Source organism: Aptenodytes forsteri, unplaced genomic scaffold (assembly GCF_000699145.1).
Source record: "Aptenodytes forsteri isolate BGI_AS27 unplaced genomic scaffold, ASM69914v1 Scaffold6, whole genome shotgun sequence".
NCBI classification, from domain to species: domain Eukaryota; kingdom Metazoa; phylum Chordata; class Aves; order Sphenisciformes; family Spheniscidae; genus Aptenodytes; species Aptenodytes forsteri.
Genome location: NW_008795709.1, coordinates 2,151,341 through 2,173,029, shown reverse-complemented (window position 1 = coordinate 2,173,029; position 21,689 = coordinate 2,151,341). Strand labels below are relative to the sequence as shown.

Sequence of the window (21,689 nt, the reverse complement as noted above, 5' to 3'; positions counted from 1 at the left end):
TCCCTGAATAGCTTAAAGTTTGCTCTCCTGAAGTTCAGGGTAGCAACTCTGCTGTCCTTTTTTCTCATTACACTGAAAATTTTAAACTCAACCATTTCAAAATCACTGTGGCCCACACAGCCACCTACCATCACATCTCCCATGAGTCTTTCTCTAGTCACAAATAGCAAGTCTAGGAGGGCATCTTTCCTAGTTGGCTCACTGAGTACCTGTGACAAGAAGTTATTTCCTACAAACTTAAAGAATTTCCAAGACCTGCTCGTCGCAGCAGTATGATATTCCCAGTTCATGTCTGGGAAGTTGAAATCTCCCACAAGGACAAGGGCTACCGATTCAGAAATTTCTCCTAATTGCCTATAGAATAACTCATCAGTGCTTACATTCTGGCTGGGCGATAGGTAGTAGACACCCACTACAACATCTTCTTTGTTTTCCTAATCCACCTAATCCTCACCCAGAGGCTCTCAGCTACATCATCACTAACTGTAAGGGCTGTACAATCAAACCTCTCCCTTGCAAATAGAGCGACACCTCCACCTCGCCTGCCCTGCCTATCCCTCCTGAACAGCCTGTAGCCCTCCAACCCAGCACTCCAGCTGTGGGACTCATTCCAGCAGTGCTTCTCTCTTCCCCCCACCCATCTGTTAGCCTTTGCCTGGACTAAGATCTGCTGATTTTGGGCCATATTTTCTCCAAGCGAAAGGGCGTCCATGTCATAGGGCAAAACCCATGGAAATAATTTCTGCTAGAGAATGATGGAGAGAAGCAGAAGAGCATGCAGCCTACCTTGGCTCTGGAGCATGGGGGTAGAGCCCTACAGCCCTCTGGCAGACCTGACTGACCTGGGAATGCAGCGTGAAGCGATACTATCCCATACGTTCATCTGCTAATCTGGGCAGCTCCTTCCCTGTCCTCTTGTTAGAAGCTGCTGGCGGACAGCAACACAGTGGCACAGAGCTACTTTTATATGTGCAGGCTACAGGGCATGTCCAGTACTCGGGTTCAGAGAGAGTGCTCTGAAGATCTTGTGAGTGCTGCAAGGACGTACAGGCTATCTGTTGTGACTGAGGTTGCTTTGTGTAGCACAGTGTGAAAGTGCTTTTGACAGCAGGGAGGTGGTCTGCAGACCTGCAATACAGGCAGTTTCACTTGAGTGAAAATGGTGTAGTCAACCTTTTGCAATGATTATGTAGCAGCTGAAAAACTGAAGACCTAGCATTCCCTATAAAAGAAACAAGGATGCTTCTTTTCATCGCCAGTCGATTAGTATTAAGATAAGACTTTTAATTGCCATCTTTCTTAGATTTCTATCTTTGTGAGTCTTAAGTCTTTTTATCCTTTTCTGATTTTTTTTTTAAAAAGATCAGGTTTTTTGTATGCTGAAAACTACTTCAAAATCAGATGCACTTGTAGAAAATAACATAAAAACCTAAGAATTTCAAATACAGTGCTTTAAAGTAGATCGTAAGTCTTATCTAATTGCATATACAAGTGCATCTGCTAAGTATGAAGGTACAGTTATATAGAGGATTGTGATCACATCTGCACTGTATGCTCGAGATTATCACTTACTGAGTTTAGTCAGGATTATGTGCTTCCTTACACAGATGGGTGTTACTACTTCTTGTTAGGAAGCAATCTTTCAAAATTCAACTTAAAGCTTTGAGAATGTTTACACAGGCAATTAAAGTGCACATATGCGAAAAATTGAGAGGAAAGACTGAGCTTTATCGTTACGTATTGTGCATAAACCAACCTTGCTGTCACAGAACACTTCGCTAAAGCTGCCTCATAGTATTGACTCCAATACTATGCCTGGGTTTCTTCAAAACCACGTATTTTGTATGTAGTTGCATGTAATGACTTTCAAGGTCTGTTGCTCAGAAGAGGAGCTTTGACATACTGAGGGACAAGTAGGTAAGCAGTTCACTTGAATAGTAAGAGTACTTTTTCTTTTATGAAGGTATGTTTCCTTTTAAAAAAAGAAAAAAAAAATGGACATAATCCCCAATTTGACGTGATGAGATTGTAAGTGGAAGTTTTATCATGGAAAGAAGAGACCACGCTTGGGCTTCAAGGCTGAAGTGCAATGATACATTTTTGGGGGAATTTATAGTGTATTCTGAACTCTTTCAATTTACATCACTTGCAGCAGCTTATGAAATTGCCTATCAACATAGAGTATGGCATTACCACCTTTTATGTTACCATCTTTAAACAGGTACCGGAACAATCATTCGTTAAACATGTAAACTCTGCCAGTTACATATGATGGTATTTGTTTAGACTCCGAAGAACTTCTAATAATACTGAAACCTTAGTGACGCTCTTACTGCCTTTCTGCATAGAAAAATACTTTGTTCTTCATCTCTTGCTTTTTGGTAAACCACACCGCTTGTCCAATTTTATTTGTCTTTTACACCGGACCCATTGAAACGTAGAGATAAGAGCTCAACACTCATAGGCAAAGCTTCTGAAGAAGTTAAGGCTTTTGAAATAATTGGCAGTGTCTCTCCATTTTGACAGCATCATGACTTCAAGGTGACATATCTTTTAGGTTTAACACAAAAAAAAAAAAAGAAAATATGTCTTCATGTCAGAGATCCTGTATATCATAGTTTAGTTTGGAACAAAAATTTGACAGCACAATTCACTGACAAAAGTCTTGGAGGCTGTCATGGAAATCTTGATGGATTCTTAAGCATTTTACAGCATCAAGACAAAGAAATACAGCTATTCGAAGTAGCACCATTTCTACTTAATAAGATACAGAGTCTCTCCTGCCAAAGGCAGGATAATTTTTTTTTTTTTTGGAGACATGATAAAGAGGTGTACTAATAGCTTTATATTTTCACACGAATTTGGTCCTGCCAAAGTAAAGAAAATATTACTTGCAGTTGTTTTGACTTGGTGGTAGTTTCTTATGTCCCCTTTTTGTTCCATGGGACACACAACTCTCAGGATTCTGACAATGAAGCTGTTGTAATTTTGACTTTTTGTTGCATCAAACAGCACAACAGTAGTTAAAAATACTTGAACATTTGAGGAAAGGGATTTCAAAATGAACAACTGTGGCTTTCTGTTGCTTGTAACATGTTTTGACAAGTGTAATTTTCTGTCAGCAACAGACTTCTTTAAATCAACCTTCACATTTTGGAAGATCTACTATGTTGTGCTTGCTTCTGAGTAGATGAAGTGTATCCATGTGGTTAGAAATAGAAGCCGTTTGTTCCTTCTCACCTGGGATGATACTCAAAAATTTTCATAGCCAGAGCAAGAACTGGGCCATAACCAGTTAATATTGTAAGTTAGTAAGTTAATATCATACTTGACTCATGTGTGAGGGGATACACTGCTTCTTCAGGAAAAGAAGGATCTGTCTCCATGATAAAATTTGGTCAGTCTTCTAAGAGATTAGGTAGGTAGTAGGTCTGCAACTTGCTTCCCCCATATACTTAGAACTGATCAATTTCCAAAGACTTTGCAGTCTTTACATAACTCTATAGGATAAATACAAATTGGCTGGAGACTGGTCATGTGTGAGGGGATACACTGCTTCTTCAGGAAAAGAAGGATCTGTCTCCATGATAAAATTTGGTCAGTCTTCTAAGAGATTAGGTAGGTAGTAGGTCTGCAACTTGCTTCCCCCATATACTTAGAACTGATCAATTTCCAAAGACTTTGCAGTCTTTACATAACTCTATAGGATAAATACAAATTGGCTGGAGACTGGAGGGTTTTTTTATTTCTGTTTAGCAATAATGAAACTTGGAAGAAGCAGTTTAATACAAGTTCTCATGAGTTTTTGCAGCCTGGTTTCATGCTGTTCCAAACTTTGCCTCTTTTTAGATGCTTTTTATTCTTGACCTCACTTCTTTCTTGCCCTTCTTCCATTAAAAATGTTGTTTCTGAGTCCTGTCCTAAACTGCCTGAAAGCTGTGGAGCCACAGGGCATCTTCTGATAGTGGTCTTGAACAGAGCACGCAGGGCTCCCCTTTTAGCTCCTGTGCAGGGATTTCCTTCCTGTGGAAATCAAGGTGTTGGGAAAGAGGCTTACCCTAAAGTGGGGTTGGGGTGTTGGCAGTGAGCCCACTAGATCTGCACATCTCCACTTCCCCATATCAGCACAGGGTTTCATGGCTGCCTCAGTAGTTTGAGGCTGGTGCTAGCCCAGTACCCTTCACAGTCCTGGTCTCCAGCCGTGTGTCCTGGCTGCCAGCTGCCTCTGCCGCAGCGTGAGCCCTGGAAGCATGCCATGCCTTATTTTCTTTGGAAGAAAACCTAAGCACGCCAGGAGGATGTGGGCCAGATCTCCTGTCTGCGGGTGAAACATAGACACATGATGCACAAGATCATCTTAATTTTCCACATACTTGAGCTTTCATGGGAATGTCACTGCCACCCAACAGAGGTAATATTACTACATGGAAGAATAAACAAAAACGGAACAAAGCAAAAACCACTATGGAAATGTGGGGGAGAATGCAGATAGTATTTTTGCCCAAAAGCAAGTCAGACCCTGGAGACATGATAAGCAAACCTTCAAAAATAGTTTTGGGGGACATGGTTATGCAGCAGGGCAAGTCTAAAGGAGTAGTATCCAGTCTGAATCATTGGATAGTTTCCTGAAGGTCAGGTTTAAAAATAATTGACATGAACAATTAGGTTGCAGAAATATGCAACCTAGTTAATTTTTTAATATCATAGCTACTGTGACTGCAAAATTAAGTTTGGACTTGCTCAGCATAGCTTGTCATGTGTACGTACGAACATCCGATCTGTGTCAGCGGTTTCGGTAAGTGACCAATTGGTACAAGCACAGCGCTCTCAGCGTGACTTTGAAGAGCACGGGATTCTTCCTCAGTCTGTATCTTAATGTACTGCATACAGCACATGCAGGCTATACATACGTGTGCTGCTTTGTGCCGCCGTTGTACATGTCAGTGCCCCAGCATTCACCATTAGCTGTGCTGCAAGTGGAGCTGCTTTCTTTTAAAAATGTCTATAGTTGTTACAGCTGTAAAATAACCTTGGAGATATGAACCCCTCCAAACTGACGGAGGGAGTCCACAGGGAGTACGAGGTAGTGCCTCTGAGAAGTAAATTGCCATTTGTTTCACTCAGGGCCCTGTGGGGTCCACACTTCAGCACGCACAGAACTGTCTTTTTTCCAGATTGTCACAAAATCCAGTGCTTTGCTATGGCAAATTGTGATTTTGCTGTAGCATGGTTTAATAAGCCAGTTTGCAGTTGCTCCTCACTTCTCCAGTTTCACTGCAGAGCAAGGCTAAACATGGTCCCGTGGCTGCCCGCATGGTATTTCAGTGGGCTCTTGGTGTGCACCTGTAGCAAGAGCTTCAACCGTGTGGAGAGCAGCGCAGCAGCTGGGCTGGCGTTGCAAAGAGGTACGGTGCTGAAGCTGCGACCAAGGCCTGGCTCTTTTCCCAGCTGTTCGTGTAGGGAAAAGAAACGAGCAGAGAAGTTGAGCCAAGACCCCTAGAAAGCGTGGCGAGACCTCTTTCCCTGCAAAATCACAAACATGCTGGAAATAGTTTTATGTAATCAGTTACAAATTTTACATCAACAAGTCATTTCAGCTATGTGCTTCAGTCAAATTTGGTATTGTTCTGTCTCTGTGTACACGAAGTGAAGCTGTGGGTATGTAGACAAGCACACGCGCATACATATATATATATATAGATATATACACACACACTCCTACATATACACAAATATATATATATATGTATAGACACACACACACACACTGCATGAGCAGAACTGCTTAAACCTGCCAGGGTGGTAAATTAAGGAAAGGTCTTGCAGGCAGCAGCCTGACAGGTCAGCTTTTGGCTGTCCTGCACTGCTCTGCTCTCAGTCTGTGTTCCTAATAAATAGTTGAAAAAGCCTCATATTCGCTGTTATGATGGTCATGCTTTTAAATCTGAAAGACTCATAGATAGAAAGAAGTTATTCCTGCTTTACTGGAGCACCACAGTCACCTGAGAGGCATGTGTTTCTGGGGCAGAAAGCCCTGACTTTTATCTGTGAAGGAGTAAGTGGTGTGTAGGTGATTACAGTAAAAACAAGTGAGGTTAGACTAGCAAGGATTTGATATGTGTAGTGCTCGTTAGTATTAACAAAAATAACTTTGTGTTCAGGCCTCACCGTTGTAAGAAGCTGAACTTCTTTGTGTACTCAGTCAGCCCACTGGAGTTGTTCTGAGCATGTATCTTGCCTGAATGCAGTATTTTGGGGTATTACAGATATCGTAAGTTGTTTTAAACAGACGTTTTCATTGCTCAATATTGTTGCAGCATGTTCCATTTCCTAATGATGGGCTGAAGGCAGATTTGCATCATTCTATTGTGTACACTTTTAAAATTGACCTTGTTTTTTGTTTTCATCTTTATGATTTATCCAACAGGGTGGGCTGAGTGCCCAAGCTTTTGTTCGCATTGAGATAGAAGATATTAACGATAATCAACCTGTTTTTGAACAAGCCATCTATGTGACGAGCATCAGCAGTCACACACAGCCAGGAACAGAGATCATCAATGTTGTTGCCACAGACAGAGATTCGGGAATATATGGCGCTGTCACATACGAACTGGTCCCGGGAGAATTTTCTTCTTTTTTCACAGTGGATACATCCACAGGTACTGTATGAGTCTATGATTCAGAAAGGCTATAATTATACAACACGTATCTTTTCCTTGACAATGCTTTTTTTATTTGGAGTCATGTCATACAGCTGAAACTTAGATTCTGCTGGAAACTAATTCTAGAGGAAGATGGAGGATTTAGGTTTAACGTGAAACCTTTGCATTCACTGGAATGAACGGGAGAATGGGAAACGTAGTACTTGCCAGTACAATACAGGACAAGCAGTATGCCACTTATCCACTATTTTCAGCCATAAATCTATTCATCATTGTAAGAAATAATCAGAACGTTATTTTTTACAATAATATCTGAATTCCTGAAACGTTTAGGTCTTACTCTTGAGGAGCAATAAAAGGCCCTTCAAGGTGCTTGTCCTTTCATTTCATCTCTCTGTTTCTGTCCTAATCTTCTTTCCCCACACTGTGCTAGAATAAGTCTCCATTCTGCTCACGGTCTTATAATATGCAGCTGCCTCCCTGTTTGACTCAATGATTAGCTTTGTAAATGTCTTTTTCTGCCTTTTATTTCCTGATGTGACTCTTCATCCTTCTGGTTTCTGGAGAGAGGTTCAATGAAGGAGTGACAATGAGAGCAAGAAAACAATTATGGTAAAAGCAAATCTGGGTGGATTTTTTCGAAGACAGGTTGAATCTTACAGGCTGAATTACTTTTCCCATGGCCACAACGCAGCCCCTGTAGTCTGCTTTCTAGCCTTAAAATAGTTACCAATGTCAACTGGGAAGAACATGAGCAGTGTTATCTACAGATGTTCACTCTGTCTTTCAGGGAGTGGTTAACTTAACTGCAGCTACCATTTTACTTGAGAGCCAGCCCTTGCATATGAAGGTATCCTGATCAACGGTTTTGCTTCATGATGGTCATGGCACAGGGGATTATTTTACACGTTTTAAGAATTTTTTGGGCTGTTGTACATGTGCATATATTAGCTGTTTGGCGTACGAAATGTTGCAAGGCTCTATTCTTTCAAAATGGTGCCTATTTTCACTTTCTTACACGGTCCTCAAAATATTCTGATGAACAGAAGAAACTAATCTTTTTAGGAAGTCAGTCTCCTTGTCTTGGCTATTTCAGAGTTTATTTAACTGTGGCCTTTTAAATGCCTGTCAAATCAGATTCTCTGGGGCATAACTGATGCCAAAAATATATAGGTCAATCAATATTTAGGGAGCTGGATCTCCACAGGCATTTAACTGGTCATTTTAAAACTGCCCGAGCAGGCTTGTCAGAGAGAGCCCCTGTGGATCATGCTAGCAGCACTGGCTTTGCAGCAGTCCTGTCTTTTGAAAGGCTTCTTCCTCGGATTGTGACCTTTTGGCCTTTTTTTCCAGTTTTGGCACTTTGTATGGGAAAAATGTCATGCTTAATCATGAAGACCATATAAGTTTATAAGTTACTATTATCTTGTGGATCTATCATGGTATTTTATCAAAGGTGGACCAAATTCAGGGTGAAGTTCCTTGAGGTCATTATTGCTGACATTTCATGATGAGAAGAGCATTTAGGTCAGAGACGCTACTCTCAACATTATAGTGCTTGGAATCCGATTGCACTTAATTAGATGTCCTGGGTAATTCACCAGGTCAGGCTGTGTCTAATTTTAACTTATTAATATTACTGGTGTGTGGTGGCTTTTTTTCCTGAAGAATACACTTTTTCTTTTTATATTCTTCCACGTCTACCTACAATAGTGCTTATGCTTATGCTCAGTCACTGGCGAGCAGAATGATTTTTAAACTCGGCAAAAATAAACATTATAAACAAAACAGACATTAAAATTGCCAATTTGTCACACAGAAGTTTTGCAATCTTTGTGCTGCGAAAGCTGTTCTGTATTCAGAGGGAGATGAAACAAGTGGCGCGCTGTTAGGGCACAGAGATTTTGAGCTCTTCCTCCTCACTTCTTCTTAGGACAGTGACATTTTCCAGTTTTCGTCATGCTAAAGCTGTCTTCATATGCTGTGATATATGGCCTAATTTAGATGTGTCTCTCTGAAGGTTATGCGAGGGACTTTATCTAGTTATGTGGGCTGCATTTTGTGAACAGAGGGAAATGAACGAGTATGACAAGAAATAGGAATTCTTCAGGAGGTGGATCCCCAAACCCATAAGCCAAACAAGATCATACTACAGTTTTGGTCTTTGGTTTTCTGATCTTGTGGACGTGCAGTCTGTTACTGATGTGTTCTGCAGTTTTTCCAATTTGCAGTATGGCATATTCTGTTTTATCTGCTCTTTTCATTATTAGAGGACCTAAAAGGAGGCACAGCGATGGTGTTGGAGTCTTCCATGAATTTGCCTTCCCAATAAGTTTTATTTTTTCAATGATTAATTTTTCTCAGTGATAGAGCATTTAGAAATGAGGAATGAAAATCAGTGCATTTGTCTTTTTGACTTATTATGTTTATTATAGCCCTTAGCATTTTACGTAGAAGTGGACAGAGATATTTTCAGTATGAAATTTAAATTAATTAGTAGCTAACAGTTTGTCACATTACACTATGATACATTAAAATCACATGCAAGATGATGCTGTTCTCCATGGCATATGTAATTTCTATTTTATGGCATCTAGATTGTGGATTTGAAAATTTATCTCACTGTAGTTTTCTTCAGGGGTATTTTTGGAGTGCTGTACTTAAAATATTGACTAAAGATTTACTTTTTTCCCCCATTACCTTTTTCATTTTTAAAAGAGAAGTGGATAAAATAATAAAATAAAAACTGTAACCCGAATTCTTCACTGCTATGGCTTGCTTCTGGCTGTTGCCTTGTTAAAGCAATTGTATAGATGTATCAATAAAGCTTTTAGCTTTGCATAGTGAGCTGTGTTCACAATACAGGGTATCATAGCAGCTGGTCAACCACTGACTGTATAGAATATATCAATGGTGCTTTTGATACATAGTTATTATGAGGTAGAGCCACGTCCAAGCTCCTTGAAGGGGCTCCATCTTTTGTTTCAAGCACTGTGACATGTGGATGTTGTATATAGATAATAAATTCAATGGGAGTGGGAAGGAAGACCCTTTCATTGAGCAAATAGATATTCCATTGAAAAGTTTTTTGAATTCTAAACAAGTATTTATTAGTGGTATTTGTTTGCTATTTTAGCTTTTAGATACTGCATTTATTGTTTGTGATATGCTCTTATACTCGTAAATAACATTTATTGCATTTCCCTTTGAGAAAAAATTGAAATGAAGTATTTTTCATTTGATTGATGATAGACTGTCCTCAAGAAAAACCACTTTAAGAACTGTGTAACTAGAAAAACGTATGGATAGGGAACTGTAAACCAGTTCCTCTGCTAGTTCGTGACTCTTGCTATCGTTTGTTTCTAGTGTTGGTGTAAGCAACATCTTGGCTTCATTATGTTTCCTTTTGTAGATATCTGATCCATGCATGATCTATGAACAGCATTTGTGAATTGATTAGAACAGAGCAAGCTGAAGAGCTGTTCTGGCTGAGAAACTGTTTGAGCTATGTTTGTTTATTTTCCCATCATTACCTAACAAGCTCTCTGAAAGACAGTGTATTTATAGTTATGGCTGAGCAGGTAATTAAAAATGTAAGTTACAGGATACAATCACAAGTGCAGCAGAAAACCTACGCAGTACTTAACTTTAAGATTTTGGGATTAACAATTGAATTTATAAACTTTAATTATGTTACAAGCATTAATGTTGTCCTTCACCCAAGGGCATATAATTCATTTTTCCGTTGATCTTAGTGATACCCTTCTCAAGAGCTGGGTAAAAAGATGATTATCATCTTACTGTAGCCCTGGTTCAAGGAAGCTGTTTCAAAGCAACAAAATTAGTAATATTTGAAAATTATTTTGGGCCAGTGTGACTTCATGTGTCAGTCTTCAGGTAAATAGTCTGTTCATATCCTTAGAACAAGTCCCCTAGCTAGTCACTGTGTGCAGCAAAAGCTCTCATGAAGGCTAAGTAAAAGGCAGCAGCCATTGATTTATGTTTATTTGATGGTATTAGTGATTTAAACCTAGTATAAAAAGGATGTAGAGAAAGTAGCATTAACACAGTGTACATTACAGCAGTATAAGCATTTAACTTAGTGTCTCTGTTTCTTTCTTTAGACTACATAAAATATTTAGGCTTGTGTTTCTGTGAATCCTACCTAAATTAGATGCCTAAAACAGAGGCTGTGACTATCCTTCTTTGTATTTTACTGAGACTGTTTCTGTGAAGAATTTGGAGATCTTTTCATTGACTTGAAGATACTTGGATCAACCTTTTGTCATAATACCATCTGTTACTTATTTATGCCAAAAAGTACATATTGAGTACGACAGACAGGCCTTGTTACAAGAGCTGGTCAGTAGTTTAGCATTTTTTTTTCTCCAGCACAAAGTACAGCTTTTGCAAAACGAGCATTCTTTTGAGGAAATTTTGGCTTGCTAAAAATTCATTAATTTCCTTTAAGATGCATTCTGATTTCTTTTTATCTGAAGAGCATAGGGTATCATGCGACTAAAAAGTCCTGGAAGAGATGTAGAAAATTCTAGGAGCTTAGTCCACTGGAGAAGAATAAAAGGAGGAATACATCTGAAGGACATGCAATTTCAAGACTATAAGTATTAATAACTTAATCAGCCAAAAGGCAGATTTAGGTCCAGTATCTTGTCTCTTTAACAGTGCCTGGTAACGGATGCAAAAGGAGGGGTTAAGAGTAGAGCTTGTGCAGAATGGTCCTTCCACTGGTATGTTTTTCTTGTTTTGGCAGTGTGCAATTTAGTGCTGTACTACTTCCATTACTGTACTATGGCACCATATGTAAATGCAATTTAATGTCAAACTGACTTAAAATAAACTTTTTTATTTTGTTCAGAGCACCAGAATAGATTCATTCTAGTTAAGGATGTTGACAAGTTTTGTTTTATTGAAGAAAATGGAAATGTTGTTGTTTAACAGTCACATCTTAGGAGATTTTCATTGCATGCAAAAGTTTTGATTTCTTTTTATTACAACACAGGTTGAAAACAAAAGTTGAAATACCAAAATTTACTTTTTTGGGGGAAAAATTCCAAACTTTGCTTAACTCCATGTATTATACAATGTTTAATACATAGCAGATTGTAACATGCATCAAAGTAAAATGGGCATGCATCCTTTCTAAAGAAAACAAGGCCATTTTTATGATGATTAATGATGTTTTAATATAGTATTGTAGGAAAAAATAGTTTATTTTTAAACTACTTTTGGCATTTTCATACAGCATGTAGTACATTTGCTAAACATATGAAGAGGTTCACATAAATAACATTTAAAATTAGGAGTGTTTTATTTTGGAACATTTTGAGGCCACTTTTTTTTTAAACTGCAGTTTCTTCAATTACTGTTTTTCTGATTTTTCATATGAAATTGATAGCATATTCAGAATACTGCAAATCAGAGGAATATGCCTGAGACATTGCTTTAGCTCACTAAGTTTCCAACTTTGAAGAATTTTGTTTGAGTTAAGTCACAAAGGAAAAATTAGTGGTCTCAGCTGAGTAATTTGTGGACATTTACCTTCACTGAGATCTCATCTAATGAGAAATCTAACATAGAGAGTACAGGAAACAGTATATTCTCCTTGAAGCACACAAAACTTGCTGTAGTAGGTGTGAGAGTGCAGATTTTGGCTCTGAAAGAAAGCTGTGTAGCAGAACAGCATGAAAAAATATCCATAGTGCCAGCTCTTAATGTATGCGTCTCTTTTTTCTTTTATGAATAAAATCCAATAGAATCGACCATCTACAAAGAGAAGAATTCCTACGAGCTATATGCCAAAAACTCAACCATGCAATAGTGGGGTGACGTGTACTTGACATTCATTGTGCACGATACAATGCGAAGTATTTACAAAAATACTCTAGCCCACCCCTGTTTCTTGTAGTTAAGTGAATGTCAGATCTCGGAAACAGAAGAACCCACCAGATGAGACAAAGAGCGAAATCCTATGGCATTGCACAGATGATGTGGGCTGAAAACAAGAAAAATGGAGAAGAGGAAAAAATTATGCCCAAACCTCCCATTTTGGAGGGGAGGAATGATGTGAGATTTGTACAGTAAAGTTCAGACAATCAACACTTTTCTTTGATAGAGACTGTATAGGTCTTAAGTACAGATGTACTTAATGTACTTCATGTTCTCAGTTAACCTAAAGAAAAGAAGAAAGCGGCAGGTCACACAAAGAGAGCAGACAGCCTTCGCAAAATGCCTTCATGCTGTTGGACTGTTAAAATGAACGTAGTAGGGGAGTGTATGTAGTAGAAAATCAGTTTGTTAGGATTAAGATGAGCATCTGGAATGTTTCATAATGCTCTTACTATAAGAACAGAAAATATATCTTATTGGCTTATATTAGGCTTCATTCTATATCTCTGCTGGAAACGTGCATCTTTTGGTACAGTGCCTTCAAAGAAATATCATCTCCAGTTACCATGCAGTTGAGTTTTCTTACCAGGTTGTGCATTGAGCTGTTGTTGAATCTGCAGGCTGGCAGCTTGATTGAAAAGGTCCTTGATTAAAAAGATATCTTTAGAAAACTTCAATAAGCTAAGCAAACAAAGGTGACCTGGTGGGATGGTATGGCAGTGCTGGAGCTGTGTAGGTTGCGTGGGGAAGGCTCTGCCTTTGTCTTTGAAAATACAACAGTTCACCAGGATCAAGCAAAATGTTTCATTTGACTTGAACGTTAAAAACAAAGGAAATGAAGCAATAGATTCACAAAGTAAGCGAGGAACTGAAATCCCTAACAGCGATTGCTGTGGTCACCAGAAAGACCCAGTTGAGTTCTTCCTTTGCTTTGAGCAACATTGAATCTATTTGCCTTCTGGTGAGTGTTGTAATCACATGATTAAAGTTGGAGTTGTAGGACTATTTTTTACCCTATTAATATTTCTTTAAGCATTTTGGGCAAAGTGGAGCAGCTTCCCTGCTCAGAATAGCCGCATGTACTGGGGACTTCATAGCTAAAGCACTGCCGTTTCTTGCTAAATGGGGAGCGTGGGGCCATTCTGCTGCCGGCAGCTTGTTCAGAGTGCTACTGCCTGCCTGGCTTGTAGCTGGCGGGGGCATGTTCAGCTTGCCCTGCTCGCTCTTCATTGGGAGCTTGTTCAATGGAACACTTGTTTTAGAACCAATGTAGGGGTTTGGAAAGCTCTGAATGGGTCTGATCCAGCTTCTGTTTGAGGCCTTTCTTTGATGGGCTCTTAATGTTGCATACATTTTCCTTAGGGATTCATCATCCCTTTTGAAATCAATAGGCAACCAAACTTTTAAAATACAATAGTATTAATTGGTAGAACAGTTGCTCTAAAACATTTGCCTTCTTTAAAATCTCAGCTTCTCAAAATCATTGGAAAAAAGCATTACGAATTTTGTTTATCTGTCTGCAATTTTTCATGGGATTCATGAGCATTGTTTTAGGGTTGTCCAGCACCTGAGGACATTTACAGAGGATGCTTTATAAATAAGTTTTTCCCTACAAAATAAACAACCATCATGCTAACTTGTTTTGTCGTAAACTTTGAACCATGCATAGAAAGCACTACTGAAATAGTAAATACGTAAATAAAATTGTAAAAAAAAATTTAGCTAGAGAATTTAAAATTTTCATGGTGTTCAGATAGCAAATAGGCTAAACACTTCATCCAAAAAGCTGCTAATGCAAATATAAGTACCACTTCATATTTTTAAGTCCAGTCCTCTGGACTCACTTCTTCAAGTTGCGGAATTGTGTTTAACCTTTTCACAGTTAGATGGCAGATGGGAAGGCTGAAAGAGGCCAGCTTTACATGTTCCTTTACCTGCCCCTGAGCACTAGGAGGCATATGACCTCCTAAACTATCGGACTGTAGTCTCTAGAGACAAAAAAAATTTGCATCCCAAATAGTGCATTGCAAGTCTTTGTCTGAAAAGCACTTGTGTAAGAGAAAACTGAGCCTAGATGATACAAAAACATTCTAATACTAGACTCATTCCCTGTCTTGCCTGACATTAGAGGCTGATGCTCAGGTGGATATTCTGCTTGTGAATAATGGAACTGCCTTAATTAGAAATTCATATTTTGGGTGTTGATGAATACGTCTTAGCTCACTAAAATTGTCTGTAACCTCTAGTATTTCAAATAGTAATGTTGTGCTTGTGGGAGAGCCGCAGCGTTAAAACCGTGTATATTACCTTATAGATCCAGGTGCTGGTTCCTTATGTTGCAGATTACCAACCTGGTTGGATTTGGATGAAGTGCTCTGGAATAGACTTTCATATGCTAAGCAGAGTCTTGTGACTAAACACCGTATGTTTAAATAGTAGTGGCTGTAGACACTAAGCTATTTTATTTACATTTCCTTTTTTAAGAGGAGAACTATATGAGTTTAGCACAAGAATCTGCTAGAGAGGGGCCACTGTTGAAAGCATTCCCCGTGCAGGGGTATGAGGCTGCTGTAGAGTACAAATGTAGATAGGAGATTGATGCAAGTTGAATCAGTTATTTACTACAAAAACATTAAAATACTGAATACTTTCAAACTTGCAATAGTCCTCTTATTCACTGAAACTCGAAACAGTGTTTGTGCCATCAAGATTAAGCTGTTTAAAGCCGTTTCCTATAAGCTGAAGCTGTGCATATTACAGCAGGTAGACTGTAAATAACAATGTAATTCCTCATTAATTCTTCCCTTTCCCCTGACAGTTATTAAACCAGCATTTCAAACAGTGCATTTTGCAGAGTGTTGTTATGGTTACCATCAAGAACACAGCTTCACTAAAAAAGGTGCATTTTAAATACAGGTAAATTGCTAAAACTGGAACCTAAATGCGATGCTAAGATTAGAGGATGGACAATGAGTCAGATAAAGTTAAATAGAAATGTCAAGCAGAAACACTATCATTCTTCCCTAGAATAATGCTGGTTTTAATGTTAATGCAAAGTCTACACCCCCTGACTGCATCCACCTCTCGGAGGATCACCCTGTCTATGCTCATCCTGAATATTTTTCCGACACATAAAAAGCACATGAAAAGCAAAGCTGTATGTGCGTCTCCGCGCTGAGAAGCTGGCGTGCTCGGTTGGGCGAGACATGCTCTGAGCAGGTCAGTGGGTCAGCACTGACCTACGCAGTACTAAACAGCAGGTCCAGCGGCCAGCTTTGAAGGTGAATTGGGGTGATGAACTATATGTACCTTTTTGCCATCTGCTTACTGTCTGAGCCGCGTGTTAGGTCATGGCAGCTGACCCATCCTAGGATATTTGCTGAAGAAATACTGCCATCGTTTAAAGTTGTTAGGGTGTTCAGTTTCGTGGTCTTAGGGAACGCTACTGATAGTTGTCGATTTTATTCCTCTTGCTGTGTTCTAAAGTTGCTTTTTTATTTCATGCACAATGAGAAAATATCGGAAGCTATTTAAATGAGTACACGTTTCTATGCAATCCAGACTTTGTTATGGAAGTTAGTGTGTCCTGATTTTTATCTTTGCCTCTGCAGTGCTTGACTAGTGGTAAATGTTTTGTTTACCTATGAATGGCTATAAATGTAGGGCTGGTTTTTGCTTTGCTTACATGAGGACCCTGTGGAAAAACAGATAGGTTTTCAAAGTGGTCAGCTAGAGGTATGTGTGGAAATCCTATTGGGATAACCAGTGTTATTTCTGCCATATAAAAAGTGCTTTTGGTGACTGAACCTACTTTGGTGATGTGTGCTGTTGTAATGTTAGGACAGAATACAGGACCATGAAGGAGATCAAAAATACATTTTAAAAGAATCGTTATATGCGGGCCCTTGTCTCCTGCCCTTAACTCTTGAGAAACATCACTTAGCAGCTAACCCACCTGTGGAGTAGGGTGCATCTCCACAAAAATAAGAAAAAGAAAATCCCATGAGAAATTCTGTCATTTCCAGAGGATGGTGGGTGCCGCAGAGTCCTGTCTTTCACTAACGTGTTTGCACGTTCTGGGCAAACATTGGCTTCATATATCTTTTGTTGTTGATAGGCATGAAGTGGAGAGCAATAACTTCTTGGAAGTTAGTGCCCTAGCGCATACAGTGAGTGAGGAAGTATGAAGCAGGTCAAAGAGTTGACAGTCATGATTTCGCCCTTCATTAGTACTAGCTCTCACTGTACATTGAATCCCTGAAACTGTTGTAACAATTTATGCTAGCCAGTAAGCACAGATTGTTCTGCAGCAAAACATCTGTAAATTTCAACGTGGCTGTGCTGAGCTAACCTGCCCTGGAGCAGGGCTGTTCCCAAACTAGAGCCTGCAGTAGCAGTTGCTAACATGCAACCAGCATTGCAGATTCTGTCTAAAATGCATTTGCAAATCATGATAGGCAGCCTTTGGGTCATGTATTTGATTTATAAAGGTTGGAATCTGCAGTCGGTTACACCCATGCAGATCTAGTCAAGAAAATGAGATTGCCAAGGTGTAAGTGAGGCTGGATGTTAATGCTCCATCTGGTATGTAATTATATGATTGTTCACCTGTGAAGCAGAATTGATTTCAGCTCTCTCTCATGCAGAATGGGGAATTACCAGAGGTAAAATCTTCAAGGTACTGCAGTAATATAAACAATAAATTTAAAAAATGGGAATTAAATGTTATTAAAGGCAGCAGATAAGACTGTCCATATATATGGGGAGCCAAGCTGTAAGAAAGAAGGTGGCATTTTTCATGCAGTGACTTCTTAAGGTAGAACCACACTTGTGTCTGTGCAGTCCCCTGCTGGGAGCTTTGGTCTTGGTAAAACGTTCCTCGCAGAGGAGCCATCTCATTATTCCCTTTCCATCGTCAGCATTTCTAGAAACTGTTTTTCATAATGGAAGAATATATTCTGTACTGCAGCAACCTAATTGTCTTTTAAGTTCTCTGAAGCCACAAATTGCAGGCTGCAAATGACTATGGTAATAACAATAATAAGCCACTGTGTTTTCTTAATTACAGAGCAGGAAAGAAAGGAAAACTGACTCGTCTTCAGCCTGTCATTTAGCGAGGCATACCTCTGTTGGGTTTCGCACAGCGAATGTGTGACTTACACAGCTAGTTCCGGCCGTGTGTTTCTTGCAGTTAGCCCCATGTTTCCACCTTTGCGATGTAGTACTAGGGGATCTCCTGCATCGTACTTCAGCAGATCAAATATACCTAGCCAGGCTGCTCTGAGGTATGCTGGCAGCTACTTTTGACCCAAGTGGTCATGACTGTCCATTTTAGTCACAGTCTGGTGTGTTTACCTAACCGTATAGAAAGTAGGATCCCAGATGCTGCTTACTTCTACGGCTTCGTTCCCGTCATATGGTGCCATAATAGACCCTAATGTGGCATGTTCCCCAGCATATGGTGGAGCGGTCTCAAATGTCTGTATAGATTATATATCACCAGATGCAAAGCTAATGCCCAGTCCTACAATTGCTAAAAGAAACAGAATGTATATAATTAAAAGTCAAACTGGGTTATAAAATTTCCTGCATACTACAGTTTTGAGGCTGGAAGGAACCATATGGAAGACATACATTTTTTTACTTGGAATCTGCCACTGTGCTTAGGGTGTCCCTGGTCTTGCAAGAGAGGACTGAGTTGGCGAGATGTACTTGCTTATTCCCTTCCCTCCCTAGGACACAGCAAAGGAATGAAGAGAGAAAGCAAAATCTTTTATCCATTTTCTTTTCTGTCTGCTTTCTGTAGCTGAACTGGACTGTGCTTATAGCATGGACTGTGCTGTAAGCTGTCTAGGTCAGCAGAGAAGGAATTTTGGTTCTGAAACATTTGTGTTCCACTAGGTCTTCGGAGTTCCTGGAGTGGAGCACTGTTTGCTCCACCCTTTGCTAAGGGATGTTCTGAAGTCATTAGTTGCTGCTTTGAGAGTAAGAATTTCAACATGATGCTTTTCTGTAGAAGTTTTCCCACTCTTCACATACATCTTAAAGTATCCAAAATGGGAATGAGATATTTTTGGCCTTGTCAATAGAAAAATACCCAATTGGTGAAGTTAGTAAAATACAGTCCATTTGATTGGTTTCATTTAATTTGACAGCGACAGTGTTTAAACTCCATGTTTATACATTTAACCTCTGGAAAAAAAAGGTTAAAACCCTTTTTCCTTCGAGCTATGGTTGCTGAGATTACCTCAGGAAATGCCAAAAGTTTATGTCCTTGGAAAACTACTTTGTTGAGCTGTCTAACCAATCATAAACCTCCATCATCAGAAGACAAAAAAGAAAAAAAAGGCCAAAATAAGGTTGATTCTTGGAAATGCATCAGTTAGTGGCATAGGAGCTGGATCGGCAATGAATTCTGAATCCATCTGTATCTCTGTTGAGTTTTTACTGTGGTTTGTTACACTTGAACAAGTGTCCTTTGTTGTTAGTGGAAAGCATTCTTCCTTGATCCTGAAAACCCTTTGAATGCATTTTAAGCATGTCAAGACACAGTTTGTTATTATAATGTCCTGGCAGTATAATTGGAAAGTATACTGCATGCACATTTGAATATTTATAAGGATTTTATGTATTTTCCATTATTCTGCCTAAAAATGCATTGTAGCAAATTAGTGTTGTGGCTTCATGCTAAATTTTGAGAAGATATATTGTAGTTGAATCATGCATGGATTCTCTTAAGGCACTTTGAGTTAAATGTAGTTTTTATCCTGTCTGACAAATAGGACCACTAAATGTCTGACTTGAATGCCAGACATTATCCCTACTAAACCTGTCTTGAGAGCCAGGAAATTACAAAGGTAGCTGAAAATTTAAAGTTTGGTTTTACTGAGCTGCTAGAGGTTTTGTGTCTTCACCAGCTTCTACAAACAGCATAGGTGCTTTCTTAAAAATACCTGTTGGTATGTAGAGAATTGTCCCTATTAGTTGAATCACTTGAGTTTACTGCAACTTTACTACTTATCTCACTGCAATTTTAGCATTTAGTGTATATTTAGTTAAACTCAGTCATTGCTCAGAAGAATTTTCTTGCATTTTGTCACCTCTTGTCTTCATTTTTGTGTTGAAAACCTTATGTTACAAATAGCTCTCTGTGTGTGGCAAAATCTGTGACCACCAAAGGGTCTTAGAATATTGAGGGATTTTTGTCACCTCAGAATAAGTGAAAGTGTTCTTCCTCCTGCTCAATGATAGAGAAAATGCTGGAAAGGATAAGACAAAATAGTATTAATGCTCTCTAGGACATAATTACATTTCCTTATTCCATCTTTTACCTGGCTGAAAGCACCTGGTCTTCGACTGTGTGCCTCAGGTTATAATTTAGTTATACAATTTATGAACTAACAAACATACTGTGATCTGCTATATTGCTCTATGATTTAATGTGCTCCCCTAAATTTTTAAGTATTAATGTTCACTTCATCTAGATAAGACATTTCAGAGTGCTCTAAAGGCTAATGATTTATTTGTGGGTTTATATCTTAATTTATAAATCCTTAATTTGCTTGCACAGGACAATGAATGACTAACTGTCTCTCATGGAACAATTAACAAGTATCAGTTTTGGATAATTGTGGACCGTTATGAACATCCCATAGAGAGCTATGGTTTGGATGTAATTCTCATTACTGAGACTGAAGTCTTCACTCAAACAAAGCTTTCTTTGAAGTTCATACAAGCTTTTACTGTAGAAGAAGATGGGACAGAATTCCTGCCATGTTTGTTCTTTCTATCCATACTACCATCTTAGGTAATAATAGTTAGATGTGGGTGTCTGTAGTAATATACAGAGTATTTGAAAATTGCGCATAATTATCTGATATTACTAAGCACTTATTTTAGCAGTCAGAAGAGAATGTGTTTGGAGACAGCTAGTCTCATTCATCAGAGTTAAAGGATGAAAATGTATCTATCTTGAGGAAGGCATGTCCAAAGTGCTGTATTTCTGGACAGAGCGTTGCATTTTCTTTTCAAAGAATTACTTATTTCATATAGTTTGTATAAAATGTAATTGTTAGCAGCTTGCAAATTCAACAGACCTTGGAATTTACTATTAAAGAGTATTTTACCAGAAGCTTGTGATCAGGTATCAGGTGTTTGCTTCCCAGATGCTTTCCACAGAGCCCACTGCTCCTAAGATTTGTATTTTGGGGCTTCAACCCTGTTTGTGTGGATGTTTTATTTGGGTACTTTTCTATATACTTTCAGGAATTATTTACCTGATCTCAGCTCTTGGCCACCTGGCACATTCTGCGCTCTTCCTGGCTGTTTCTGCACGGGATGGGGGTGGCCTTCCCTCTGCCACCCATGCAGCCATCACAGTAAACATCCTTCAGACTGGTTTGGCCCCTGCCATATTTGAGAGATCCCGGTATACTTTTGCTGTTCCTGAAGATGCACCTGAAGACAGCCCGATCGGCACCGTAAAGGCCAGAGAGCCTCCAAGTAAGTTGCATGCTCAGTCAGAGATTACATTGCATTTTTGTTGTGACCATTAACTGGAAAAATCTGCAGATAATTTTTTTTTTAAATGTTCATATTATTCATTCAGTCTGTTGAGCATTAAATAGTATTTACTGTTGGTATTTACAGCAACTGGTGTAATCACTGCTGTATCAAGATGCTCTTTAGAACAGATGTAGATTTGTGGTACTCTCCTTGGTGGTCCATGGGGATTGGCAACTGCCTCCATTTTCTTCCAGACGGATTTCTATAATTGTAAATGGGGAGACAGGAAGCATGTTGTGAAAGTGTAAGGAAGGGTCTGTGTGACAGTGTGGCTTCTGTTAAAGCATTAGCCATGCAAGCCAAATCTTGCATTCAGAAGTTTCAGAGTATTCAGAAGTTTCAGAGAATCTATATGAAGTGCTGCTGCAAAAAAACCCCCAAACACCACCCCCCTCAAAACAACAACCAACCAACCACCCCACCACCACCACTTTTTCTCAAATTAAGTGGTGAAGTCCAGATGAATGTTTATAGGACTTTTTGAAAATGTATTTAATCAATTTGGTTTTGTTATCATTTTTAGAGGGATGGGTTAGCTCTCCTGCCAGGCCTTAG

At 39.1% G+C, this 21,689-nt stretch overlaps 1 protein-coding gene across 1 annotated transcript in view; it reads left to right on the top strand.

Annotated features, from left to right (window-relative positions):
- DCHS2 (dachsous cadherin-related 2) overlaps positions 1-21,689 on the top strand; it is a 78,119-nt gene that overhangs the window by 6,956 nt on the left and 49,474 nt on the right. The window contains exons 3-4 of the mRNA XM_019473141.1: positions 6,428-6,659; positions 20,835-21,071. Of these exons, the coding sequence (XP_019328686.1) occupies positions 6,428-6,659; positions 20,835-21,071 (469 nt within the window). The remainder of the gene's footprint in view (positions 1-6,427; positions 6,660-20,834; positions 21,072-21,689) is intronic.